Source organism: Bicyclus anynana, chromosome 16, assembly GCF_947172395.1.
Source record: "Bicyclus anynana chromosome 16, ilBicAnyn1.1, whole genome shotgun sequence".
NCBI classification, from domain to species: domain Eukaryota; kingdom Metazoa; phylum Arthropoda; class Insecta; order Lepidoptera; family Nymphalidae; genus Bicyclus; species Bicyclus anynana.
In genome coordinates, this window is record NC_069098.1 from 12950484 (window position 1) to 12968199 (window position 17716).

At 35.2% G+C, this 17716-nt stretch overlaps 2 protein-coding genes and 1 non-coding gene across 6 annotated transcripts in view; 2 read left to right on the forward strand and 1 right to left on the reverse strand.

Moving 5' to 3' along the window:
• Positions 1–1892: 1892 nt before the first annotated feature.
• On the forward strand, positions 1893–12672 carry LOC112057836 (uncharacterized). Its single transcript, XM_024098390.2, has 5 exons — positions 1893–2574; positions 3474–3775; positions 6757–6836; positions 7566–8900; positions 9455–12672. The coding sequence occupies exons 1-5, from the start codon at positions 2463–2465 to the stop codon at positions 9708–9710; spliced, it is 2085 nt and encodes a 694-aa protein (XP_023954158.1). The 5' UTR covers positions 1893–2462; the 3' UTR covers positions 9711–12672.
• On the forward strand, positions 5825–5941 carry Trnal-caa (transfer RNA leucine (anticodon CAA)). The gene is made up of 2 exons: positions 5825–5862; positions 5897–5941. It is a non-coding gene; the product is annotated as a tRNA-Leu (tRNA).
• Positions 12673–14506: 1834 nt separating the features above from the next.
• The window catches only part of LOC112057834 (pyruvate carboxylase, mitochondrial), a 43670-nt gene continuing 40460 nt past the window's right edge, over positions 14507–17716 (reverse strand). For all 4 annotated transcript variants that reach the window (XM_024098389.2, XM_024098387.2, XM_024098388.2 and 1 more), the window contains 2 exons: positions 17466–17627; positions 14507–16215 (listed from right to left, as the gene is read on the reverse strand). In XM_024098389.2, coding sequence (XP_023954157.1) covers positions 15967–16215; positions 17466–17627 — 411 coding nt within the window. In that variant the 3' untranslated portion in view covers positions 14507–15966. The remainder of the gene's footprint in view (positions 16216–17465; positions 17628–17716) is intronic.

Genomic DNA, 17716 nt, shown 5'->3' on the forward strand with positions numbered 1-17716 from the left:
AATACCTAAACTAAAACATCCGTTACTATACTACGTTATCTTAAAAGGGAACGTATAGTAACGTTTGTCGGTTGTGTGCATTTTAAGAAATTAAATATCACGTGTCACAAACGGTGAACGGTGCACGGTTTATGCCTATGGGTACGCGTGGTTAAGAAATGGGGTAATCTTTTTTTATTATTATTATAAATATACTTAAACAATACACATCACTATCTAGCCCCAAAGTAAGCATACAGAGTAGCTTGTGTTATGGGTGCTAAGATAGTTGATATTATAGTATTAATATACAATTATATACTACATATAAATACTTATATACACTCATGCTAATCACACAAATATTTTCCAGTTGTGGGAATCGAACCCACAGCCGTGGATGCAAAAAGCAGGGTCACTACCCACTGCGCCACGCGGCCGTCTCTTTCTTTAATCTTTTGGGGACGTACTAACGTCCAAGATTTGCTTATACTTCAAAAAAGTGTGCACGTATCCACGGACATACTGGGTGTAAGGGACATGATACCGAAAACTGCGTGAAGAGGTTAAATTTAGTTTCCACAACGATATTTTAAATAACAATTACGTGGGAAATGAGAAAATTCAGATTTTGAAAATTTTGAGCACGCAATGTACAGCTAACAATGCGACAACAACGCTCCGCAATCTACTGTGTACGTACGAGTAGGTACGTACGCATCGACAGCAAATCGGCTGGCTACACTTACCTATCTAATACCTATTTTTTATACTTTACAAGTTTTTAACTAGGTACAGGTAATTAACTTACTTCAGGTTGTTTCTCGTTTACGAGACGTTCTGTCGTCATAGTAGGTACAATATTCATGAGTACTGAATTGATTTGATCTAAGCATTTCAAGACTTCTCAGTCAACACACACAAACACACACAATACAAACGACACAATTGTATGAGTATTCGTTACAGAAAATCACTACTAACATAACATAGAACATACACAAAGGTTTTTGAATTTTGGTTTGTTTGTCAACAGACCGCCGAACACGAACTAAAGAAAAAATAGCGTAGCGTCTAGCGAAAGGACCTAAAGTTTCAATATTTTGAAAATACCTATTAACCACGCCGCGCGGCTTAGGTTAGAGAGAGATAGCAATTATTTTCCTCGGCACCGGCGGCGGTCGGCAATACAACGTCGCGCAGTTTGTTTGTGACTTTGTATAGATAGATACCTATTAGTCGTGACCTGCCTATTTGACCTCTTGGAAAACAGCTGATCGCGCGCATTTTGCAAATTAAATTTACATTGCTAGTTTATGTTAAAATCTTGATTTGACGATTTTTATTAAAAATCGTATTGAGATAATGTTATCCATACCAGTGTTTGAATAATGCTACTATTCGTAAGATATCTTTTACGCTATAGAATAACGTGAGCATATGTATTGTATAACATTTTTATTAAAAAACTATTTTTTTAAATAAAATGATTATAAAATATCAATTTTCCATCTTTAAACTAACAACATATCAATTATTAAAGAATCATTCATTATCATTTATCGATAAGTTAACGCTCGATGTTATTTACCCATCCTTGCTTTTCATAGACAATCTAGCGTTACGAAATGTCAAATTGCCGTAATCGTAGTTAAGCTGTGCAAATTAATCTCGTTGTGATTTTGTTTTTCAGAAAATAAATGTGAATAAATCGTAAATTCGGTGTAGTTTTTGGTGTAATTCGTACTGTACGCGTATAATAAAGGATTTAGACACTTTGTTCTTTAGAAATTACGTATAACGTAAGTGAAATATGTGATTTTAGTGACAAGACGGGTTTGTTTTGGTGATAAGACTTCTAAGTAAATTTCGAGTATATATGTATTCTTTATTTTAAAGCCTTGTGAAGAAAAAAATCTAATGACATATACCAACTGACTGACTAACGCTTTTGAGTATTTTATTAGTCTTTGGACATGACATACAATCTTGTTCATTCATTTTCATTCAAGGTTATTGGAGAATTTGGAAAAAAATTACAAATCTGTGTGAAATTGTGAATTTGATCAACAAACAACAAAACAAATGTTTGTGTGTTTGTTTATTGTGCATTACATTTAGAAAGTTTATTTTCTGAATAAGTGAGAAATACTTGTCGATTTGTTTCATTATTTAAGTGAACTAGAAAGTTTACGACAAAAGTTGAATGGCTAATAGAGCTCCGTATTTTAATTTTAATGTTTTAGCGTGTGATGTTACATCCTATAAGCAATCATTGATACATTTACTTCTACAACTATTCTACCATAATTTGTGTGTGAATTTATGAGAAAATGTGAAAGGACGTTACGAAGTGGGACAAGTAAAGTAAACAAAGTATATGTTACACTACGGTACCGCCGGTTTTGTAGTAAGTTCTAGATGTCGCGCGTAGCGATGACCCTGCGCGTGTGGAGAGACGGAGTTTAAGGTTTTTAGTGACCATGGAAAGGCTATCCCATGACTTGAACCTTGCTCTAGAGGAGAGCAACTGTGGTCGACAGGAACGAAGGAAACTTGGGATGCGAAGGCGTACCAGGTCCGCAGGGAATTTGCGTTAGTTTGTTTCTACTATACATCTTTTTAAAATCTAATATTACTAACTATATTAAATGCAATTTCCCAGTAAAACTCCCGATAGAAAATTAGATACCTGCCTCTAACACAACACAATGAGTAGCAAGCAGTATTGTTAACATTAATATCACAACTTACAAAAACATTATAGTAAAAGCAAACTTGGTGTTTGGAATGTTTATCAACAAACAAATTAAAAATGAGGATGCAAATTACTAATTATTTTACACCTATATTAAATCCATACTCTGTACTGTTTGCCAACAAACAAATTAGAAATGGAGGTAGAAAACGCATGTAATTTCACCTTTAAATATAAAAAATAATCTTGAAGCACAAATCTCAAGAACGGCTGAACCGATTTTGCTAATTCTTGAAGTATAAGGATGATTCTTACAAAGAGAAAAATTAAAAAAGTCTAAAAAAAATTTATACTCCCATGCAAACAATGCATAATAATTTGAATTTTAATATATATATGGTAGGGCTAGAGTAGGAGAATGTTAGGGGTAGGGTAGAGGTAGGGTAGGTGTAGGGTGGGAGTAGAGTAGGTAAGGGGATGGAAGAAGTGCACAAAAGTCAAAGCGAAGCTTGACCGGGTCCGCTAGTAACTTATATAATTATGTAGTGTTATTCTATTGATGCTGTTCCAAATAATATATTACTATGTTCTCTCTATCTATTTGTTCTAAGCTTATTAATCCAAATTTATTTTCATTAATATAAGAACAAGTTAATTATAATTATTATTAAATGTGAAATGAGTAGCAATTTATACCTAAATTAATTTGTTTGTTAGTAAACAGTACACATCTAGTAGGGCTGTACTTGTAGTATAGATGTAATAGTTGTACTAAAATAAGCAAACAACATTCCAGCTGCTGCAGTAGCAGTGAGCCTGGTTGAAGATGGCAGCTCCAGCAGTCCACCACAGGCTCCACTCATCACGCAGCCCCTCTCAGACTCGGATGACCCTCACCTCAGTATCCACAAGTCCACCAACCTCAAGTCTCGACACTACTGCCAGATCGGCAACTTTGAATCAGATTCCTTCAATGAAAACTTCTCACCCACTCGGCCAGCTAACACGAGGAGGAAACGGAAGTATAAGAAAATGCCTGTTGATTATACAGATGGGAAACGGTCGCCGCCTATTGAGATTTTGAGTATAACTACAGAGGTAAGTTAGAAAATACAAACTAGTAATAGAAAGAAAGAAAATTATTTAGACACACACTCACACACACATAATACACAAAAGAAGACAGCAAAAAGAAAGAAAGAAATTTTAAAAATAAAGAAAACTAATAATTTAAAGACATTTAATAAATCCAAAAAAATTATGTACATTTTCATAATACATTTTCTTCTCTCTTCTGGGTTTATCTGTAATCAGTAAAATAACTATAAGCAGATGTGTTCTATGATAACTTCTCTTTTTGAGTATTCCCCAGTGAGAACATACCCTCATTGTCTATCATACTCAAAAAACAAACAAACTAACTGGCTTGCTGGTCTAGTTTCAAAACCTGGATTGGGCTATATAAGATACTGAGATTTTCTTTCTTCTAAAAAACTTTTAGTTAAAATACTCAGCCCAGAGCCCTGTAGAGACGTGATAGCCCAGTGGATATGACCTCTGCTTTCGATTCAGAGGGCGTAGGCTTGAATCCGGTCTGGGGCATGCATCTCCTACTTTTCAGTTAGGAAAAACATTGTGAGACTCATGCTCAACAGTGAAGAGAAGATTGATTGATTACCTCACTGTAAGCCCGTAAACTCGCATTGAAGGAGAGTGGTGGGCCTAAGCTCCATATCCCTTTACTTTTAACAATGGAGGCCTGAATGTTATTTAAACGGGTACATACCACGATAAAACGACGAGATTTTTATTGTCCACGAAATAAGTTTAAAATCATTAGTTTAAAATCATTAATGGAGGCCTGGCCCTTTAGTAAGCTGGTAATATAGGCTGAAAATGATGCTGATTAAAAAAACAATTCAACTTTATTGAAATTTTTGTCTGTTTGCCCTCTCTAACCTTCGAAACATCTGAACTGAAAGTTCCAATGAGATCATCAATTGGTACTTTCATTGGAAAATAGAATAGGTTATTCAGCAACATACTACATAATAGGCTACTTTTTATCTTGGAAAAATGCATACATTTCGCAAGAAAGTAAAAATCTTCCCACCCACGCCCACAACTTCAAAGTTGTGGGCATAAATTAAAAATCAACATTTACTTTGTACTTTTCAATATAATTTTTTAATTAGAATTTTTATACAATAAAATATGAATATCTGGATTGAACTTTGATCTAGGCATAATATTACCAAATTAGTTATATCTGCATAATTTAATATCAATGTAAATTGTTGCAATCATAATAATTATGTGCCTTGTTGTTTATCAGTAAAGAGATTAACTGAAATTTGATTACCATACTGAGTGTATTGAACTCTGTAAATGTATGCTAAAAATATTCATCTATGCTCTATAGTCTTACTTTAATAAAACTGCAACAGTTCGAATTCTGTACATTGAAAATATTTTGAAAATTATAATTGGAGGGCACTATATAATTAATCCTGAAGCCAAAATTTTTTTTTTTTTTTTATTTTTTTGTCTGGCTGAAATTACTGAATGAATTCAAATAAAATTTGGCACAATTTGAGACTGTAATATGAAGAAGGTTATAGGACACTTTGTCGCGAAAATTAAATCACGAGGGGGTGAAACAAGGGTGGAAAGTCCTTAATTTTTCAAGTACCATTTGCGAAAATTGGTATGTATTTGGCTACCAGAGAAACACTAAATTAAAAATAATGCCATTTTAGGTTTTTTAAAAATTTTACCCCTAAAAGATTAAAAAAGGGTTGAAGTTTTTTTTTTTAATATAAATTGTTCATGTTTTTAGTGATAATTTTGTAGAATGACCGCGTAATCGGTTTTTTGGTTCATGTTTGACCACCCAAAATAATAATATATAAAAATTGCAGGGTGCAATTTATAAAATTCTTGCAACACATTTATTTTCAACTGGTAGACCCTACTAATTTCATGTATTTGCCTCGAAGGACATTGATTAAAATTATTGTCCTTTTTGATTTTTTACAATACAGAGATTAGCGCAGTAAAACAAACAGACACTTCCACTGTATAATATTAGTATTGGTATGAATGTGTCACCCATAACCATACGATATTTTCGTCAGTGCAGTCAACGTCAGGATGGCCGAGCGGTCTAAGGCGCCAGACTCAAGGTTTCCCTTGCCCGTACTTTACGGGTTCGAGTTGTTCTGGTCCTCTCTGAGGGCGTGGGTTCGAATCCCACTTCTGACATAACTTTTTGTTTTGTGTTTATTTTTTAATTTTTAGTATTTTTTATTCAATATTTTGGGATATCTTATTTTATTAATTTATTTATATTATTACATTTTTTTTAAATTTTTTTTTTTATAAAATTAGTAAATTGGAAACATCGATAATAAGAATTTAATTAATTTCTTTGATACAGTAAAAATTTCATAAATTAAATATCTAGTAAGTATTTTTTTTTAAATTAAATAAATAAATCTGGATCACAAATTCAGGCAATCTGCGAAATTTTTTCTTACATCCTTGTATGGCCAAATTATTCTGTGCCTTTTAAAGACTAATCTATTATATGAATATTTTTTCTCAATATTTAGGTAATCTTAGGGTTCCGAACGTAGTTATTATTCGACATTAAGTTGACGTTTTTCTCAACAGTTTTAAACCATTTAACTTTAACTTAACATTTTTCCCGGCTGGGCCGATTGAGGTTTTTTTTAATTGGTCCTGGTCTGGCTGGTGGGGAGGCTTGTGCCGTGGCTAGTTATCTACTAACAGCAAAGACGTACCGCCAAGAGAGACCTTCCATCTTAGATTGCATCATCTCTACCATCAAGTGAGATTGTAGTCAAGGGCTAACTTAAAATAAAAAAAACTGGAAATCGAACTAGGGATTTTCCAAATATAAATCAATGCAAGCACACCTGTGCATCAGCAGTTGTCAAAATGATACGTGTATATATTAAAACGTATCGTGGCATTGGATCGAAATAAATAACGTTGCCAAATAACCTCGAACAAAATGCAATGCCATTTGTCGTACAGTTGTGAATTTTTTTCAGCTTCATACCATCCCTGTTCCGATAGTGTTGCAAGCGCAGAGTGTGTCGCCACTCGTACATGGGAAGCAGAAACAAGAAAGGTATAGAGATGTTAATGTATATTAAATTTTATCTATTTATATTTATAAAATGAAGTCGTGTTAGTTACACTATCTAAGAACCAGGAGATGGACATAGGATTGTGATGTGTGTATTCTCAACAAATAAATGAATTAATGGAGATTCTTAAGGTAGGGGTAGGATAGGGATAGGGTAGGGGTTGGGTAGGATAGAGGTAGGGTAAGGGTAGGGGTTCATGCGGACGAAGTCGCGGGCGACCATTTGTTTTCTATAAAATTAATTCCTCTTCCTTGGGTTACGCCACAATTTAAGAAGGACTTTCATTTATCTTTTGTTGTTTTCCAAAATAGATTATATTTTAAGGGTAGTCCGGTTTGGCTTTACAAAATTTGACAAATAGGTTGGCTAGTAAAATTGCGGCCTGATTTTTAATATGTTAAATGAAAGCTCATTTTATGGTTAATTTAACTGTATTAAGAAGTCTTTGATCTAGTTCAGGGTTTCCTAGATTTTGTATGAAAAATTTAACTAGGCAACCAATCACTGTGAACATTATATAGGTACCTATTATTTATTTCTTATCACTAATACACACTAATAAACAGTTGCCTAATAATGCCGGATCATAAACCATTAGATAGCATAGAGTTATCTAATTTAGCACAGATCTACTTCCACTGCCTATTTCAAAACTTTCAAATAGAACTAGAAGATAATTTGTGTGACAAAAAACCATCATTTGTTTCCAGAAACGTATTTTCCGGTAAACGTAAATGGTCGCACAGAGATAAAGGGGACGGATGTGAAATGAGAGAGAGGTCGTTCAGTGGTGGGTGTTCATCAAAATCGGCGTACTTCAAAAACGATATAAAATCCAGAAAGTGCGAAATCGACAAAAAGAAAAAAGATACAGTCTTACAACCGGGCAAAATTGTGTTGAAGTCCCAGAATATAGAGGACGAAAAGCCTTGTTCGGTTTCTTCGTTACCTGGCAGTTCAAGTTTCAACTTCGTGTATAAGAATACCTCTAAAAATGGTACTCCTGTGCTTTCCAAACTAACGGGGTACAGGATAGCGACAGATCTACCGCCAGTTTTCAATCCAATGTGCAAAAACCATATCGAGGCAAAGTTCCAGAGGAAAATAAAGATATTGAACAAAACTCATCCACAATCCTCATTGAGGAATCCTTTACTGTTTGACGAGGCAATTAGCGGTATGGATTGCACGGGGAACGAAAGCAGTTCGTTGAGCAGTAGCGATTCTGACGGAGTGGTGACAAATGACAGCGATAGGGAAGGCGACGACGAATTGACCGATTGGCCGGGGATCGAGGAGCTAAAAGTGTTCAACAAAAGCCTAACCTTCAAGTCATCTAAGTCAATCAACAACAATTGTACAAAGTCAATCAGTAATATGCCACCACCGAAGAGATTGAAAAAAGAGAAGCCAGTAGCGAAGAGCGGTTGGGCCAATTGCAAGAATAGGTTCAAAAAGAAACGGCCGAAAGTTGATTCGGGGAACGAAGACGACGCAATGATGTCAGATTCGAAGACAGTTGTGGATGTTGAAGACGAGATCTTGAAAGAAAAGGAGATTTTACCCCATTCCTCGTTTTCGACGTTCAGTGACATCATATCAGCCAGTGCGTCTGGGCAGAACGCTGATGAATCGTTCTACCAGTCCTTTCAGGCGTTTCAAGAGAAATCGGAGAAGGAGTTTAATCAGACGCCGCGCACGAACTTCTCTTTGCAGAAGACATCGTCGAGTGATTTGAATTTAAGCGAAAAGTCCCCTCAGAGTGACCATTACTACAGTGAACATTCAATGGGAAACACAGGGGTTTCCGAAGTGAGGGAAATAAGAGCTGGATGTAGAAGGATAAGGGAGGAGAGACCTGGTTTTCTCATATTGAGTGCAGCAAATGAACAGTTGTCCAAGTTTCTGCAGGATTCGTGCCAAACTGAGCTCAAGTTGTCCAGCTTTCAAGATCCAATGGAGAGAGAGAAGTTAGAGTCGCTGGCGAAGTTGTATTCTTTGGAGTTGCAAGTTGAGATGGGGAGACCTATTTTAAGGAAAACAAGGTAAGAATACTTTACTATATTTCATGGTGGTTGTGTCAACGACATATCGAGACTGGAGAAAGATTAATCATCGACCAATGGCGGCGGAATCGAAAATATCGGTTTCTCTTTCGTAGCAATAGGATGTCTTTTTCATGTCTTGAGAAGTATCTCAAGACATGAAAAAGTCAACATAAGAATTTGTATAGCTTGAGTAATTGAGTAATATAAAATACCTTGTAGGCCATGATCGCTTTCATTGCAACCTTATGTAATGAAACTATAGGCGTATATAGAGAGACTCATTGAACCAAGGCTTATAAATTCCACAGATCCTACCAGGAATTAAACCTATGGCAGGTAGAAAAATTCTGTGAAAATCTAAGGATATTATAGGCTTAAGGAGTACCTGGATAACACTCACCTTTAGTTTTTTGGTTAATATTTTTATTTCTATAGTGTGACTTTACATAATTCAATTGTGCATTTAAGCGGACTTAATAAAAAATAGGGGTCAATAAAAAAGAATAAGTTTGACCTACTGGCCATATTAAAATTGTTTTTTTCTATTTCAGCAACACAACTCAAGCGATCCGAGTGGAAAACTATTCCTCTAAAAACTTTCCCTCTGACCACAAGCGGCGCTGCTACGGTGAAGAGGCCGACTCGAGTCTCAGCCTCAGCGACCAGAACTCCGTGACCTCGGCCAACGAACTCGACGACATCATACCGGAGGTCAAGCGTGAACTGGACCTTGCCCAGGACTTGGCTGAATCCTTCTCTTACGCCCAAGTGAATAAGGCTTTGTTACATCCTGGTGAATTGGACTGAAGTGAAAGTTATTTACTAATGGAGGAACAGTGTTAAAAAAAATTAGGAATGCGCTATTTCTATTATGCCCGCTGTAATATTTTTGTAACTCTATGGTAAATTTATCCTGATTGACAATTAGCCGGTTTCACTTCCGATAGATTTTAACCGAAAAGTTACACGCTAAATTGTAATCAGTATTTTCAGTTCACAATATGACGGTAGATTATAACATCACGAGTGAGATTATAAACTAACGTATTGTATTTTACAATTTAACGAAAACATATATAACTTAAATAATTATTTAGTTTATTATACATGTTGTATAATAATTAACAAAGGTAAGTAGATTACAATTAAGTGTGTCAAAAGGATATGATCTTAACATTGTACTTATTATATGTAATTAATGTTATGTTACTTTCAATTATGTAATATTGACTTCTCAAATATCTACCAGTTTGTTTGTTTACTTGTATTTTTTTCTCCCAATCAGGGTTTTAAGTTGCAACATTTGTTGTTTGTGTGTTTATCTTTGGCACTTAAATTAATCCATTGAGATTTAGTTGTTTTTGGGTTTGAAAGATGATTTTGAATGTTCTTAGCTATATTATTAGCTATGTATACTAAATTTATTTATTGTATTGAATTTTCAAGGTTATAATAGGCCTATTGTGCGTCAGACATATCTCGTGATGAGAAAAGACATATGTCGACAAATAGCGCGAAACCCAACATATTTCTTTGTCTTTCATTGCAAAGGGACGAAAGAAAGAGCGTTAGTTTCGATGCAGTCACTATTGTCAACATAAAAATCTTTTATTTTAAGTAGGCTCAGTTTTCAAGCACTTCTGAAACGTCAGTTTACTATTTGTAAAGAAAAAAATTCAACAGTTGCTCTTTTTATTAAAAAAAAAAGAAGCTGATCCAATAGCCTCCAACCACCTAGCATTTTCTTTTTCTCATAACGAGATATGTCATTGACAATGTCAGTTTTTAAGAGATATCTCGTAGCGGGAAATCTCAAGCCTACAGGATAGGAATATTCAAAAATTTACAACCTATTCTCTTGCCTTATAAATATAATTAATTATTTTATTAACACTTTCACTGCAGCACTGATTTTTCTGTAATTTCCTCTGGTGCGGTACGAGGTTCTTTGAACTCATACTAAAACTTTATGTTGTGCGTTACGACCTTGTAACTCTTGAACATGTTAGACACACGAGGTCAATTGACCGCAGCGAACGTGTTAAAATCGGTCAATCAGTTTTGTATGATTGCGACTACAAACTTCGTGACATTTTTATATATTAGACTAGCGGACCCGGTCAAGTTTCGTTTTGACATAAGTGCACTTATTCTCTATCCCTACTCTACCCTTCTATACCTCTACCCCTACCCTACCCCTACCCTACCCTACCTCTACCGCTTGACTCTTAAACGTTTTTATGGGAAATAGAAAAGGGCAGTTTTTAGGGTTTTCCCGGAAATTATTTGATTTTTTCTCACCCTTTAAACCTTCCCTGTACCTCCATGAACATTTCAAGACCAAGATAAGATAAATCCGTTAAGCCGTTCTCGAGTTTCAGCGAGACTAACGAACAGCAATTCATTTTTATATATATAGATAAATTTTAATAACAACATAGGTTTTAGTATGTTCTATTGAGTAATGTAAGAGTATATAATACTGTCGGAAACAAGAAATATAATTTCTACTAGAAATGTGAAATATGTACAAATACTTGCATGAACACAAATTGTGTAATAAAAATCATGTTTATGTATGTATGGATATTGATGTGGTTTAAATTATGTTTTATTGATCTCTTTAAAATTTATATTTTTAAGTATACTTAACACTTTTGAAGTTTTTTTTTTAAACTTGAAATTTTGTCCTAGTAGGTATATTAATGTGTTTTAATTTGTCTTTCTTATCTCAGGTAGGGCATAAACTAGAAAATATATTACAGATAGATATAGAATGATGGACTCTAATAAGAAGCCATTATAAAGTGTAACTTTTTTGTTAGTTTTCATTATATTTTACTTATATGTAAGAGTCAGAATTGGGACAGACAAAATTTGTGACTAACATGGGCCAGGTATATTTTGCATAGCCTGTAGTTATGTACAAAAATAAATTGTATAAAATGTATAACACTTATTATTTATAGCAAGGTTAAATACAAATGACAAAGATTTCCGAAATGGGACCCGTATTTTCAGAACAATACAGACATGTAAAATGTCAAGATTTTTTGCTAAGATTCTAATGGAGTAATCTATTACTCCATTAGAATCTTCAATCTTAGCCGAAAAAATATTTGCGAACTGGGAAAATATTCTGATTTCATTATTTTCACACCGATCCAGGTTTGCAAACACGTAGTGATTTGAATATCCTCTTTGTTGCGTATTTCACTGATTGTCACTTGTCTTTGCAAACGCGCCCTGTCAATGTCAATCAAAAATTATATCACTGCTTTATGCCTAAGATGCGTGCTGGAGATATCTCGTAGAGACAAAAGACAAAATGTCGTTGGCGCATCATAGGTCTATACAGCGTGTCCCGTAATTAATGGATAAACCGCAAGTGGTAGATACGACACCTAAATATCTATAACTAATTTGAATAGTTTTCCAAAAATCCTTATGGTGACCAAGAATTAAAAAAAATAACTTGAACTTGAAAAACTATTCAAATTAGATTTAGATAATTTGGTGGTTTATCTAAGATTTGTGTTTTATCCATTAATTACGGCACACCCTGTATATTTTGGTCCATTGCGCAGCCTCTGTTAAAAAGTTGGTATCTTTATTTTTGTATGTGCCTATAGTACTAATTATGTCCTTTAAATACTAGAAGTCTTATTAGGGTAAAAAACGTATTTACAACACGTAAATAGTTTTTTACTGGTGTATCAATGTTACATTGATTTTGTATAAACTTTGATTAATAAACAATATTATTTTATGTATTTTTTTATTGAGAGCCGTAATAGCCCATAGGATATGACCTCTTAATCCGATTCCGGAGGGGTGTGGGTTCGAATCCGTTGTGGGACATGCACGTCCAACTTTCAGTTGTGTGCATTTTAAGAAATTACCTAAATATCACGTGTCTCAAACAGTGAAGGAAAAACATCTGCATACCAGAGAATTTTCTTAATTCTCTGCGTGTGTGAAGTCTCCAATCCGCATTGGGCCAGACTGACTGTCAGACAGACAGACAGACATTGGCCATGCGACGATTTCGTAGGGACTCGATAGATGGCGCTGTATCTTTACTCATAATATAATTTAAATGTAACAACACGATTTGAGACTATATTACGTAGGTTTAAAGGATACTTTTAGTGACGAAAATTAAAAAAATGGGTTAAAAGTTTGTATGGGAAGTCTTTCATTATTCAAGTTACATATTTTTTAAATATTGGTATATGTACTACCAAAAAAATTACTAAAACTTATGTCTTTCAAGATTTTTCGAAATTCTACCGCTAAATGGTTAAAAAGGGGGTGAAGTATTTTTAAATAAATCGTTCATGGAATGGACTATTTATTATACATAACACATGCAAAAATATATGAATAGAAGGAGGTGAAATAGGGGTTGGAAGGTTAAATCAATTAAGCTGAAGAGTTTGTTGGTTTGCTTGAACGCATTAATCTCAGGAACTACTGGTCCGATTTGAAAATTTCTTTCAGTGTTAGATAGCCCATTTATCGAGGAAGGCTAGGCTATATATTATCCCCGTATTCCTACAGGAACGGGAACCACGCGGGTGAAATTGCGTGGCGTCAGCTACTTTCGCATATTCGAATAGTCGTTATTGTAAATAAATACCCTTTCGATGTTGGTGCGGTTTGTCACAAATAAAACACGTAACATTTTAAATCACAATATATTATCATTATTAAAGTATAAATTTGAAAAAAAGTAACAAAAAAGACTGACAAATATAACAATTTGAAGCACAACTGATTAAGTATTATATACCTTTCATTATTAAAAACATTTTTTTTATAAAACTTTAACAAAAGCATAATTACATTTACAAAAGTACATAAGCCTATAAAACTAGGTTTAGGTAAACTCTACAAAAATGTCTTTTGTTTTGATTACTCAGTATTGACGCCATTTATGTTGATTTTTAAGGTCGATTTATGATGAAATAACAACGAAATGTATTACGAAATATATTTATGTAGGAACTTACTTTTGTGCGTTAATTTAAAAATGTAGAGATGTTCAATTTATGAAATCAACCTCCAAAACCAACAATTTACCAAAACTACTACAAAACTAAACATTTAATGTGATGTGCGGGTAGTTTTATAAATATTATAATATTAAAACAGTGGCAACTCATTTGCTGATAGCACTCTTTCTATATATTATTTTTTACTATTTTGCGAGAATATATCAATTTAATATGTGACTCAGTCTATGAAAATGCGTTAATTGGAGAGGAATTCCACTTCCCTATGTTGGTCAGATCTGAAAATATAAATATAAGACCAGTACTTCTTTTGTAAGCCGAAAAAAACTCGGAAAAATCGTTGTCTCTAACAAAAAGTGAACAAAGATGAGAAACTCGTAAATAAATCTGGTTCCATCAAAAGATCAGTACGATGCTTGAGATCTAAAATTTATTCTACAAAATACATGTTGAAATTAAGCCCAACCATAATGCACTGTAATTTTTTTTAAGACTACAGCTCCGAGTTCTAGTAATTTTGAGCCTCGCACTGTATTAATATTATAATGTTGAACTACCCACATTTATACACTTGTTGTGTAACTGAATTAAAACTTACCTACTCTAACTCTATTTGTGTTGTGCTTAAATATATGTCTATAATTAACTCAATATATAAATAATAATATCCTACTCACAATCTGTCTTTTGTACTGTGAATTGTGATGCATTAAGTATTTATGCTTTTTAATTTTGGGCGCATTGAAAATAAAATTCATATCAGACTTTATTATTTGCAGCAATTTTCTGCGATATTTTATAAAATACCCTAAACTTTATTTTAATGTTAATATCAATTTATTTTGCAATATAATTATTAAATGATTTCACATAATAGAAACATGTTTAGAACAGTGGATCTCATTCAATGTCGGACAATATTTATATAAAATAATATTGTTGCAAAGTCTAACTTTGCAATTGAATATTCTGAAATTAGCAAGACTTGTAGCGGAAAAAAGAAAAATAAATTTGAATAATATTCATTGTGTGTTCATTGTAATTTTGTGATGTATTGAAGAAGACATTTAAAATTATATAGTTCTTTAGTTTTTTTCAGCTATTTTTAAAAGCTTTTAATTATAAATCATGATGTGATTATGATTTGTCAAACTGCCTGAACATTTTGACAGGTTATTTTTTTTTTTATTTGCGCATTTTATGGTTAAGATTCGTGGTAATATCACAGGCTTCTTGTTTGTCTATGGAAGATATAAATTGCACAAAATTTCACACCCTCATCGATCCGAATTACAAAAAATATTATATTATATTACTTCCACTAAGAGTTAACAATAAAATACATAATAGTTTTTTAATTAGTTGTTACACAGCTAATAGTTTTTGTGGTCATTGTTAACTCTTGGTGTAAACTGAGGACTCAGTGGCGTGCACAAAGTTCGTAAAGAATTCTCAGGGTAAGCATTGCTTTTTCGCATTTAAGGAAAGCATGCCACTGGATATATCTACTACATGTATAATATACATTGTAGGTTTGGATTGAACGCCTTAGTATAGTGTTAGTTTAAGGCGGGAAAGTGGTATTTTTTTACAAAAAAAATTCTTTGAATTTGGAATGGTCAGGAGGGCGAGGGGAAAGGGGGCGTCTTACGGGGGGTAGGGGGGTAGGTCTATTGAATATACATATAATTATAAATTGATACCTCGTGTGTGACGTATCATTTGCTATAAAAAGGCGGTTGTCAAAGCCAGGGACCCCGCTTGAGAGGCAGCTCAAAATTAATGTAACATTAAAAAAAATTTTTTTTAGGTCAATCCCATGATATGCGGGCGACGGGGCGGAAAGGACTGCGCTGGTATAAAGTCGGGCGCGCGGATGCATCGCTGCCCCCTCCCGGCGCGCGCCGACCATCGGGAGTGTTACGAACGAACTTGCCAAGCTATAGTTACGCCACTGGAAATGGGGGGGGGGGGGGGGTTTACGCCAAGGACTTTGTAGGTTTGAAGAGGATGTATGAAAAGATTTTTATTACGTGTCAATGCACCTATTCGATGGTGCAGATAAGATCGTCTCCCTCCAGCTTTTGACCGTTGGTGATGGACACCGACTTGACAGTCCCAGCTTTAGGAGCCTGGACTATCATCTCCATCTTCATGGCTGAGAGCACCGCTATTGGTTGACCCTTGTCCACGTGGTCGCCTTCCTTCACTTTGATGGTTAAGACGGTACCTGGCATGGGGGCTCCTACTTGGTTCTTGTCTCCTTTCACTGCTTTGGGATGGATCTTCATTTCCTGGAAAAAATGTGTTACTGTTAGACTACTTTAATTGCTCATTGTAGGGCATTGTAGGGAGGAAAAGAGATCATTATCCAGTAGTGTGCACAAGGATTTTAACTAAGGTATGCACTATTGTTAGGAGAATTCTGAGTTGACATCAAAGTAGTGATTATAAATGGCGGTACGGGTCAGCAAGCCTATATAAGTCATTGCGCACTTCATTCGAGACAATATTTTCATAGGGTCAACAAGTAAGGTAAATCATACCCCCCTTACCTTGCTCAAATTGCTGTTGAGCAGGGTAAGGGGGAGCACCAACACCTTCCTGAAGGTGGTTCTTGACAATTTCAACTGCCCCATATTGAGGCACTGGGTACACACTCATATATGTGTATCCGGTGCATCAGTAAGGCGAGGCAGATATTTAAATTAATTTTAGCTTTTTACTATTAGTATTTTGTATTTCGCACTAACATAGATAATAAGCTAATAACTACTAACACTATATGGGTCAATGGCCTGAAATAAACAGATTTTTTTTTTTTTTAAATCTCTGTCCATTTTGGGTTTGAGAATTTGTTACTAGGATAGTGTAGTGATATATCTTTGAATTGTTTAAATTCTTTTTTTTTATTGTTTATGTTTGGTCATCCCTTAAGAACACAGATCTCAGCTGTCCGTAGATAATTACCAACGTCATGACGTTCAACGTTTTGCCACGCTCGATCTTCACAGTATGTATGTATGTCATCGCTTAACTTGCTAGCTTGGTCGTCCCGTATGAACACAGATCTCAGCTGTCCGTTGAGCTCGAAGAACACCTCCCGCTCGCCCGCCGCCGTCATCTCCTCCGAGATGGCCAACGTCTTGATGTCCAACGTTTTGCCGCGCTCGATCTTCACAGTATGTATGTATGGCATCGCTTACCTTGCTAGCTTGGTCATCCCGTATGAACACAGATCTCAGCTGTCCGTTGAGCTCGAAGAACACCTCCCGCTCGCCCGCCGCCGTCATCTCCTCCGAGATGGCCAACGTCTTGATGTCCAACGTTTTGCCGCGCTCGATCTTCACAGTATGTATGTATGGCATCGCTTACCTTGCTAGCTTGGTCATCCCGTATGAACACAGATCTCAGCTGTCCGTTGAGCTCGAAGAACACCTCCCGCTCGCCCGCCGCCGTCATCTCCTCCGAGATGGCCAACGTCTTGATGTCCAACGTTTTGCCGCGCTCGATCTTCACTGTATGTATGTATGTCATCGCTTACCTTGCTAGCTTGGTCATCCCGTATGAACACAGATCTCAGCTGCCCGTTGAGCTCGAAGAACACCTCCCGCTCGCCCGCCGCCGTCATCTCCTCCGAGATGGCCAACGTCTTGATGTCCAACGTTTTGCCGCGCTCGATCTTCACCTCGATCGTTTCGCCAACCTGTAATACAATGTCTTATTGATGACTCAATAGGTAATGAGAACCTATTTCGAGTGAACCTAAGATGCGTCAACGACATAATATTGTTA